Raw genomic sequence first — 12,346 nt, 5'->3', positions numbered from 1 at the left:
TCTTTCTGTTAACAGATTTAAGCAGAAATACTGTATTAGGCATGAGTGAATAATAATCTCTCTTCTTGATATCACACTGAGAGGCTAACAAGAGTAGAGAGCAATGTGATAAACCTTGAGTGTGTGAGTAGATAAGAGTGTGAAGGATAGAGAAAGGAATATGTAGAAAGACAGACAGGTAAGAAAGCATGACATATTTCAGGATATAAATATAATTCAGCAGAAAGTACGAGAAGATAAGAAAATGAATAAGGTCCCAATCAAGAAAAGTCTTAAACTTTGTGAAGCAGTTGATCTTTTTAGATGTACAGCCACTGCTAGGTTTTAAGCTGTTAACTGTTAGAATTTTATTTTAAACGATTAGTTTTGCAGAAGAGGAGAGAATAAATTGGATTAAAGGACAGTGAGATAAGAGTTGGGAACCCCTGCTATAACTTGGGTGAGATGCGGTGATGCTAGAACTAGGAAGATGGCAGAATACCTGGAAGAAATGAGTAGGTAACATGATTATAAGGTGAAATCCATAGGACTTTGCAATTAATTTCACGTGTGAGGTGAGAAAAAAAACAAGGACAAAAAAAGATGCACACTATTTTGAGCCTGGACACAGAAGAAGTAGCAAATTGAGGGGGAAGAAATGCATTTAGTAGTGCACTTTTGGGGTTTTGATTGTCCTAAAAACAGTGAAGGGAGCCAATCAACAGGTGTTTTGATATAGAAGGCTGAGGCTCAACAGATAGGTCTGGGATAAAGGTTTAAATTTGTACATCATTATAGAAGCCACTGAAAAGCAAACCATCACTCAGAAAGAATGTGGTAATGACAGAAATAAACCTAGAAGTGAGGGAGACCAGAATTTAAATCATAGGCAAAAAATATATATATATATATATGTATATATATATATATATACGTGTATATATATATATATATATTATGAAAGGAAGTCTAAGAAGAGATGGTAGAACAAACGGAAGAAAAGCTGGGACGGCTTGGTATCATGAGTGAATGAAAGAAAGCATTTCACTAAAAATGGAGTATCTATATAAGCCAAAAAAATCCCCCCTGTATTTAGAAAAAGAGAAAGTTTGTTAGAAATGATGGTAAAAGCATTTTCAGAGGACAGTTAGTGGCAGAAACTTGAATGTGGTAGTTCATAAAGTGAGTAATAGTTGAAAAATGGAACCATGAGTGCTGACAACTCTTCCCATAAGTTTGTTTGTGTGAAGCAGAAAAATAATACAAGATTTAAAAACTGCATTACTGACAAGATATAATTTATGTGTGAGCATATTTTGTTTTATTTGAGTCACCTGTTTGTTGGTTGTTAAAGTGGAGAGCTTGCCTACTTGTTCAGATGAGAAAGCAAGGGAGAAGGTGAACGAACATTAACTATAGATTGAGATATTCTTACAAGGTTGTTAAGGGGAAGTAGTAGAATCCAGGTCATAAACGAAGGGCTCAGCACTGGATAATATCTTAGTTTGCTAAGGCTGTCATAACAAAGTAGCACAAATTGGGTGCTTTAAACAACAAAAATGTATGATCTCACAGTTTCGGAAGCTGAAGTCCGAAATCAAGGAGTCTCCAATGTTGGTTCCTTCTGAGGGCTGCGAGGGAAGAATCTGCTCCAGTCCTCCATCCTGGGCTTGTAGATGACCATCTTCTCCCTGCTTCTCTTCCATCTCTTTATATCATCTTCCCTCTATGAGCGGCTGTGTTCAAATTTCCCATTTTTAGGTAGAGGTTGGTCATATTGGATTAAGGGCCCAACCTCCACCAGTATGAATTGATTCTAACTTAATTACAACTGCTGTTACTTTATTCCCAAGAATGGTCTCATTCTGAGGTACTGTGGACTAGGACTTCAATATATAAATTTTGAGGGAGCAGAGTTCAATTTATAACAGGTAGAAAGTGAAGCACTTCTTTCATTATAAGAGGACAGAATGAGAAAAAATGGCTTTGTGAGTCTACAGATTCAGAGGCAGGAAATTTAGAAGTTGCCGTCTGCCTTGTATATTCTCTAAAGTAGAAATAAAATTGTCAGCAGAGTAGGAGTCAGATTTGGAAGTTTGTGTTTCCTGGGGGAGGTTTGAAAGGGCTATCGCACAGAATGAGATAAAAGGCTGGCCAGGGTGAACGTCAGGCAGCTTTGACATGAGCCTACAATAATCAGTGGAAATAAGTATTTGGTGGCATCCTTCAGATAATAATGTAGGCTCCCTTGGGGAGGTCTGCTTTGTTTATATAATGGCTTAAACAAAATGTGTGCCAGTGTAACCAAAAAGAAGCTATTGTCAGGTTCCCTCGTTTAGCCCATTCATTTGGAGCCCAGATTAAGTCTCTGTTAGTGATCATTTCAGTTTAATGGAGAAACACACATGACTAGAAATTCTATTAAAGCATTTCATATAATCTGTTTTCTCCATTAGATTGTGTTCTGAAGAGCGGGATCACCTTATGCACCTTTCTGTTGTGATATATCCCCTAACTTCCCTTGATGTCATTGATGCCTGGGTGGTGCGGTCAGTAATCAGTGAGCATTCCCGGAATTGAACTTTGAGGGGTGATGGTTATTCACTAAGTGAACATCTGTGTTGAACTGAAATTAAAATTTTTCTCTGAAGGCCTGTCCAAAGGTACACATTTTCTAGAAAAGTAAGGTGTGAGGTTCATGCATAATTGTAAAATTCAAGAATATAACCATTATAATAAGCTCCAAAAACAGAGCACATCTGAGCTTTTAAAAGAAATGTAAATAATCAGACATCCAAACTTACAAAAGATTAGTTTAATTTAGGGTAAAATTATAGCATTGACTTAATAAACTTACTAAAATATTTTTCTCTTTGTGTATTCTATAACAGGTTTCTATGAACAAATAATTGGATATTTTGGGTCAATGTTGTCATATACCAGTATAAAGGAGCAATAAATAGATATAAGATATTAAGAAATATTATGTCTTGTTTTCTCAGAGTGATTGTGTTCTGAAATTTTTCAGCTCTGACCCTGTGCAACAAACACTTGAAGAATCATCACCTTTGGTCCTAGGCAAGTAATTTTATCATTATGACTGTGCACAATTTTTGAGTTTCAATATAATTATGTAGAAATGTCACAACTGTAATTTTTTTCAATTTGAAAATTAAAATTTCTGTTTAAGAGTAAGGCTTTAAGAGCCTTTTCAAACCATTCCTAAGGCTTTTTAACCATTTACAATATGTTCTTTAATTTATATTAAACCCAGATGTGTTTGTTCAATTATAATAACTACATGATATTATACTGTTAACTCATTTCAATTAATTGTGCATTGAGATGAAATTGCATGTCAGAGACAGAGTTCCTGTTTTCCTGTGTAGATAATTCTTGTAATTTACTCAACATCTTAGGAAGCAACAAAAAATAGGCAATGATAATGATCATAAATCATCTAGTGGTTTCACCCTTATCTTTTAAAGCCCAATAATTACTCTACTTCCCTCATGAAGTTTTCTTTTATTACCAGGATCCCAAACTAGCCCAACACAATTATTCACCTAATACTGCCAAGTGTGTATAAATTCTAATTAGCTTTTTTATCATTTCTTTTAGATTGCAGACTCTTTTTGAATGTCCTATCAATTGTAAGCATGTATAATATAATTCCATTGCCAGTGGCTATCCAATACTAATCCTGGTTTTTATGTCACAGAAGATTTGCAAACCCATAATTTGAAATCTTCTATCTTCATTTTATTCAGTCCATCTTCTAATTCTCTATCTTTAAGATCAGGCCTCTGCTTATCACCTCTGCTTGTATCTGACATCTTAGTTACTTACCCCTTAGGTGTATAGTTCTGTATAACCAGATCAGGTTGTATAGTATAACTGTATATTAAATGGTATATTTATAGTAATGTCTGTCTCGCTTGAAGGTCCCTACTTCCCCACTAACCATTACTCTGGTGCTCAAAAATCTTAAATTAACATATGAGAATTGTGCTTCTCTCATTTCTCCCACATTTTACTCATTTGACATCACTAAGATACTTCTCTTATATAGCCAAACCATGATACATATTAAGTAAAGAAATTTCTTACATTTTCTAGCACATATCTAAAAAAGTATGATGTCTACAATATATAATATTTCTTATTTTTATTATCATAATTCACAAATAGCTAAACAGATATCTTCTTTTAAACACAGATATCTACTTTTAAAAACAGTATTTTTAATACTGTGGCTGGGAGGTTTTTTTACAACCAATATTTATAAACTTTAAAAAAATTAAAAACCATAAGACTGAAAATTTCTAGAGATGTCATATATATGTATTTTTTTGACAGAGACAAAGAGAGACAGATAGGGACAGACAGACAGGAAAGGAGAGAAATGAGAAGCAACAATTCTTCTTTGTTGAGACACTTTACTTGTTCATTGACTGCTTTCTCATATGTGCCTTGACCAGGGGGCTACAACAGATCAAGTGACCCCTTGCTCAATTCAGTGACCTTTGGGCTCAAGCCAGCAACCCTGCACTCAAGCTGGATAAGCCCACTCTCAAGCCGGCAACCTCAGGGTTTCGAACACGAGTCCTCCGCTTATCAGTCCAGTGCTCTATCCACTGTGCCACCTCTGGTCAGGCTAGTGATGTCAGACTTTAAAAAGGTGCTAGGCTGACCTCTATTCTGTCATTAAAGTCTTTAAAGAAAATTGTTACTCTGTTTCAAAAAGTTAAATTGTGGGTCACTATCAAATTTGTAATGTTGCTGATAATATTACCTTTCTGTAATATGTTGTAAAATATATATGCACACACAAAAAATTAGGATTATTATTGTAAAAACTAAATGGCTTTTTGGTAATTCCTTTTTTCTAGTTTGCTTATTTTTATCTACATTACACAATACTCATGATTTGCTTTGGCAGTTATGATCAACACGATATTTGAATCTCAATATTTTTAGATGCAGGCTGCATATAAAATACAGCCTATTATCTTAAAACAGCAGGACTATCTAAGAAAATATGCAAATTATTATACCCAACAAGATTTAGCAGAAAGTTGTTCTTTATGTTTTCAAAATTATTTCATTTCATATTTCTGAATTCTTAATACATTTATCATGGGATATCAGCTGCTTCTAAACAAGAAGCACAATATATTTTAAGCACCATTCTTGTCAGTTAGTTGAAACTCTGAGCTTATGTTGTTAAATGATTAAAGGATAAAATTATTCAAGTGTATTATAATATTAGTTTACATCAGATGACCTTCAGCAAAATTCTCAGACTTTAACATTTTACTACCCTGACTAACAAATGAAGAGAATGAATTCTGGCTACCCAAGTATCTAGGTACATGACTTATAAATATCATATTAGTAACTATTTGTAATCCTGAGTCTAGGAGGTATTAATATTTCTTTGTCCTTACTCACTAACTGAATATGCCTTAGTAAAACAAAAAGGAATTTATTTTTCTCAAGTGCCCATCCACTCATCTCTCTGTTCTACTTAACACTTTTCTTTGGCTTCCCATTGTTCTTAGTCAGTGCCAACATCATTGGCCTGTGACATAGGGCACAATGTGTAGAACTGCCCTGTACTTGGTTTAACATTGCTGGCACTGTCTTAAAATTCTTAATAATTATTTTAAAGACCCCATATTTTTATTTGGCATTTTTATTTCACTGAGCCTCACAAATTAGGTAGCTGGTCCTGCCCTTAGAATAAAAACCAAAATACTTATGATGGCATCCAACCAGAATCAGGCACCCACCAATTTCCCTCTCCAGTCTAATATCAGTCCCTTTCCCATTTTGATTCTTGTCTTTTTTTTTTTAGTTCCTCAGTACCTCACAGATGAAATAGTCTCTGGCTGAACCATGTTACTCCTACTCCATTTTCTTTTATTTTTTTCCTCTTTCAGATCTCACTTCAATTGTCTTTGTCTTATACTCCTATTTTGTACAATGGATATCCACAAAAGCATAATCTACATTTGTATGGCTCACTGTTGTGCCCCTAAGGCTTAGCATACTGTCTGGCCTACTCTAGATGCACCATAAATAATTACTGAATAAATGATTGATGATAGAAAGAACAACAACAGAAGACACATGGATATTCTCTACCAGAGTAGGTTATTGTTTTTATTAAAAGGACACAAGAGAAAAAACTAAAATCCAAAATCATGCTACTCTTCCCACACCATTTGATCAAAATAAAGTACATATATGCCAGTAGCATATATATATATATTTTAAAAGAAACCTCAGACTGAATTCACTGAATAAAGGGTAAATTCTAAATGAAATATTAACTAAAATAATTCATCAGCACAACAAAGGAATATAATTTGTTTTGACCAAAAATGCAAAAATGGTTGAATATAAGTTATTATACATAGTATATAATTCATGTTATCGTGTTAATAGATTAAGAAGAAAATTCCATGGTCATCCTCATACATAGACCATAAAAAGACATTTGATAAATTTCAATAAAGTTCTTAGACAAAAACACTATAATAAAAATAAATGCATAATTCCTTAACATGAGAAAAATGTAGCTATCCTGGCTATCCAAATCCTACATCAGATATGACAGAAAAATAGTATAAAAGCATTTCCAATAAAGTATAAAATAAAGCATATGCCCATAATCTTCATGGTTACACTTGATTGTGTTGAAAGCACTAGCCAACAAGGGGCTCACCCCTTTACTTCTTTCAGGTCTTTTTTCAAATTTGCCTTTTCAATGAGAAGTACCCTGATCATCCCATCCAAAATTGCACCTGCCTTATTTGGTAACATTCAATGCTTTTATCCTGTTCTGTATTTCATTTATTATTATTTATTACATTCAACATACTATAAATTTTAATTATTGTTTATTGCTTTTTATTTAATTAAATTTATTGGTGTGACATTGATAAAAAATATTATATAGGCTTCAGGAGTACAAATCAACTCTCCTTCCTTCACCATTTATCCCCTCTTTACTCTCTTCTACCTCCCCTCTTTTCCCCTTGTAGTGTTCTCTGTGTCTGAGGGTTATTTTTCTTAGCTTTATCCCTTCACCTTTTTCACTCAGCACTGAGTCCTCTTCCTCTCCAACAGCTGTCAGTCTGTTTTCTGTTTCTGTGATCTGTTTCCATTCTGTTTGTTAGTTTATTTTGTTCATTAGATTTCGTATATAAGTGAAATCATATAGTACTTGTCTTTCTCCCCGATACTGTAGAAATATCAAAAGAAACTTTGTCTAATCTGTTCCAAGGACCGAGAACAGTGCATTTTTCATTAAGAGTCAATAAATATTTGTGAAATGACTAATGGAATAAAAAAATAAAGCATAAACTGGCCCTGGCCCAGTCACTCAGTGGATAAAGCATTGTCTCAGTGTACTGAGGTTGTGGGTTCAATCCCTGGCCAAGGCAGGTAGAAGAAATCAATGATTGCACAACTAAATGGAACTACTAAGTGAAACAATGAGTTGATGCTTTTCTCCTTCTCTCTCTCTCTCACTTTCTCTCTCTATCTCAAATCAATGTAAAATTAAAAAGAAAATTAAAACAAACTATGAACAGGAGAAGACAAAATTAACACTGCCAGTAACATAATTGCATGCCTAGAAAAATAAGAATCAACTAAATATCTATCACAAAATATATATATATATATATATATATACATATATATATTCAGAATATAAAGATCCAAATTACAATAGCAAAAAAAGCAAAACTAGAAATAAATTTAACAGGAAATCTACAATACTAAATGAAAATAATTTTTAAAACACCACTGAGCGATTTGAAAGATGCCTTGACCAAATGAGAAGACATAGCATGCTCTTGGATCAGAAGTTCAACATTATAAAGATGTCAGATATTTTCCTTAATTATTAAATACAGTTTTTAAAAATTAAGTTTTATTTTTAACTAGATAAGCTAATTCTGCAGTTCATAAACAAAGAAAAGCCAGGAAAATTTAATAAGAGCAAAGAGGTGAGACTAACCCTACCAAATATTAAAAACACATTACAAAGCCTCTATAATTAAAACACTGTGGTATCAGTACATAAATACATGAATAAATAGAATATAATAGAATGTATATAAATAGAAACAAATATATTCATGAATTTAATATTTGGCAAAAATAGTGAAAAAAAATTCAATAAACATTTTTTGTATAGCATAATTCCCATATATGCCATGATAAATGTCAACAGGATGACAAATTTTTAGTGCAAATAATTAAACCATATATGTGACAAAGAAAACATGGGAAGAATCCTTTGTAATCTTGAGATCAGATGTTATAGCTATGACTACAAATCCAGAAGCCATAAAAATTACACAGTATATAAAACACCATAGCAAAATCCAAAAAGAAAAATACAAAATTGGCAAACTATTAGCAATTTATTACAGACAAAGGGTTGGTTATCTAATATATAATCATCTCCTAGAAATTGATAAGAAAAAGACCAAACAACTGAACAAAATATTATAAAATGATAATACACACACAAAAAAGAAAATTCAAGTGACTCATAATCAAGTGAAAGACCTTCAACCCCACTCATAAGAAAATGCAAGTTATGATTACTCTGATGCTATTTTTAATTCTTTAGATTGGCAAAAATTCAAAAAAATTAATAAATTTAGATACAAATCAGCAGGCCCTCTCATACACTGCTGGTGGTAATACAAATTGGTATACCATCTGTGGAAGACAATTTGCAACATTTATCAAAATTACAAATGCTAATACACTTGACCAGCAATTCTCCTGTTGGAAAATCATCCTATGACACTTGTACACAGGTACAAAATGACACACATAGTTTCTAACAGCTGGAAACAACCCAGCTGCCCATCAGTGGGGGAACTGGTTAAATAAATTATGTAATTCCACATAATAAAATAATACAAAATTATAGTTTTTAAATAAAGATTTGTATTATTGATATGAAAACAGTTCCAAGATCTTGGTGTAGAATAGTAAATATTCCTTTTGTGGGGGAAAAAAGGGAGAAAAATAAAACCACTTACTCATATTTGCTTACATGGAAAAACTGTGGAAGGATATGTATCCTTGTGGAGGGATATATGAGAAAGTAATAAAAGTAATGGTGTGGGAACTGGGTGGATAGGTGTTAGGAATGGGAAGAAGACTATTTACTGTCTATTTTTAAAATAAACTTTCACTTCTTATCATATGAATATAGTATCATCTAAAAAAAGATAAACTTGGAAATACTGTTTATGCATTAATGCAGACATTATACATAGTAAGCATTGTATTAGCCTCAGTAGAGTCATGTATTCAAGCATTTCAACACAATTTTCCTTAGAATTAGTACTATTTTAACAATTCTTTGGTTGGTACAAATGGTTGGTTCAAGCATCATTGGATCCTCCAGACTAACTGGAAGCAAAAAATCAAAATAATCTAGCATCTTCTTGTCCATATGAAGTTATTCTCAAATTCTCCCTCTCTGGATTTTTCATTTAAACTCTTTCCCATAGGTTATTGCTCTTTGTTTTCCCCTTTATAGCATGATATTTAAAAACATAGGCTTTAGAGATGATTTAACCCTGCACCATATATTATCTGCATGACCTTGGACCTTTTTCCTCAATTTCATCATGTATAAAATGGAAATAACACAAACTTTATATATTTTCCGTGAGGATTTAGTGAGTTCATGTACATAAAGCTCTTAGCTTGATGTTTAGCACACAGTAAGAGTTCTTGAAATACCAAGTACCTCTACTATTACTACATTGTTTACTAAGACTCTTAGTGGACTGAATTTTTACTGGGTTCTGAACTCTGGCATGTTTTGATGGATACTCTGACTGCAAATTTTGCATAAGTGATTTAGGATGTAATATCTCTTTAGTAAGAGTTTAGTTAAATTGATTATCATTTAAACAATCATATATTTATGCTAATTTCCTACCTTTAAATTAATACTCCTTTGCTTAAATACATTGATTTTCTATTTAATAATATTTCCACTATTTAACTCAAAAATAATTTTGATTGTACATAAAAAGTTATCAGCACATTTAGCATGCTCACACCAGAAGTTCAACACTTTTTATTTTTGTTACAAAATTCAATTTACCTAAAAATTCAAATTCACTACTACACTCAGATTTATCTCATAGTCTAAATCACAATGTCTCTCATTCATTATAATATAGATATTTTAAGAAAGATAGTTTTTTATTTATGTAATTACCATTCAGCTGTAAGAAACAATGTCAATTTGATCTTCTTCAATATCAACAATTCCCATTAATAAAATTAATTAATATTACCTCATTATGTGTAGACTGTTCTAATAAACATGTAAAAGGCTTTGGGAAAGGAAACATACAGCTCAGGTTTAATATTCAAATGTTACAGAAGATTAGAAAACTAAGACTGATTATTAGAAAACTCATTGTGGACCACAATAAGCCTACAATGAGCCCATAATAGAAACATTGCTAAATTTCTTGTTATTAATAATTTTCTTCTCTCTAAATTCCCCCAGAGAACACACAACCCGAAATTACCAAGGGGAGTATTAGAAAAATTATAAATTATACTTAATCCTTGGGCTATAAACTGGACATTTTAAATTAAAAAACTAAAGTCCTCATATTAATAATGGAAAGATATGAATTGAAAAAAAATTGAGGTTACTTTGGTTATTAAATAAATGTGTATTGTGACATTATAGAGCAAGTACTGATTTATGTATCTCTTGGAGATGTAAGAAAGAAAAAAAAATAATCCTTGAGGGAGAGTATAATCCACAAAGCAAATTGAGATATATAAGATAATTATGGTATAAATACTAAGTGATAGGTTGTCCGAAGGGACTTCAGTAAGTAAATGATCACAGACATCATTTTGCATTTAAATAGGCCTTGTATTGTAGAAAGGTGCAAGTACAATAGCCAAACATGGTGGAAGACATCATTTCGAACAAAACAGGAATAATATTAGCAATGACTAGGAGAAAATAGCAGAATAATTTTGTAGAAGTGAACACACCAGGTTATAGTATGGAATAATAACAGTGGGGAGTAAAACAGATTCCAGAAGAAGCTATAATACAAGGCTGAGAAATTTAGACTTTTTTTTTCATAAGCAATGGAAAGCTATGAACAGTACTGTGATCAAGAGTATTTTTATGAAAGTTTAGAAAGATCATACTAATAAATTGTGTACAAATAGATCTGGGTTCTGGAGGAGGAGAAGATAATGTTCTAGTAGTTCGGCATAAGATTCATATGCGTCTGACCTAGGTGCTATGGAAGAGATGAGAACAAGTATATGAAGAAAGAATATTAGTAATCACAAACATTTATTGAGAGATTATATTGGGAAAACTTTTGAATTTTATCAGTTAATCATCTCAACTATCCTGAGGTAGGTAACTATTCTCTTCACTTTATAGAAGTTAATTAATCTACACAGACTGACAGTCTAGGTATAGTGCTGGCACCTGAAACCTGGGCTCACTGACCTCTAATAGCAACCCTTTCCATGTCTATGCTCTCTAATCTTTTAAGATCATTGTACTGAACATTGAAGAGAAAATTGTAGCCAAAAATAACAGTGATGTTTCAAGATTAAATAATTAGAAAAATAATGATTTAAATCAAAACAGAACATGAAATATAAGGAGAAAGAGTCAGTTCAAGAAGATTAGATATAAATTTTGGCTTTTATTTTCAAATTTCATCTTTAACCAGCCCAGTTTCCTGCAAAGTATTATGCTTTCTTTCCACATAACCTGAAGAATGTCTCTTTTGCATCCTATCCATTGGTCCTGTTTTAGTCTTTAAATGTTTAATTTATCTTGTGATGAGCCACACCCAATTTTACCCACTAAAATTCTATTGTTCTGCCAGGTGAGAAGTTTCCGGACCAGGTGCCTAAGGTGCAGTTAGTCATATCATATGAAAATGCAAAGCTGACCATACTAGCGAAACACATGAAGAATATTGTAAGTTTGTCATATCTAATGAGAATCATGTAAACCTACATTTAAAAATCACTTGCCTCCGTTAAGCAACTAACATTAACGTAGAAGAGAGCAACGGGACCCGCCACCAAGTTTAGGTGAGGAACACTGAATCAATTACAATGGTCTTCATCAGTATGACTGTGACCCTTGGAGACTACAAAATATTTCACAGGAAAATCCTAGAATAAAAATCATATTTTATTCAAAGAAAAATGTCAAGAAAAAGCTAGTAGAAACGCTTCGAGAAAGCAGAACTAGCTAGAGTACTAAGAGCTAAAAGAAAAACAGCTCAGTCCCCAGAATTTACAT

General features: G+C 32.6%; 1 protein-coding gene across 1 annotated transcript in view; it reads left to right on the top strand.

The window, feature by feature from the left end:
• The window catches only part of PIK3C2G (phosphatidylinositol-4-phosphate 3-kinase catalytic subunit type 2 gamma), a 326,837-nt gene that overhangs the window by 277,213 nt on the left and 37,278 nt on the right, over positions 1-12,346 (top strand). The window contains 2 exon segments of the mRNA XM_066360246.1: positions 2,982-3,057; positions 11,922-12,016. Coding sequence (XP_066216343.1) covers positions 2,982-3,057; positions 11,922-12,016 — 171 coding nt within the window.

This window comes from Saccopteryx leptura, chromosome 1 (assembly GCF_036850995.1).
Source record: "Saccopteryx leptura isolate mSacLep1 chromosome 1, mSacLep1_pri_phased_curated, whole genome shotgun sequence".
In the NCBI taxonomy this organism is placed as follows: Eukaryota; Metazoa; Chordata; class Mammalia; order Chiroptera; family Emballonuridae; genus Saccopteryx; species Saccopteryx leptura.
The sequence above is the reverse complement of the archived record's forward strand: the minus strand, read 5'-3'. Positions and strand labels throughout refer to the sequence as shown.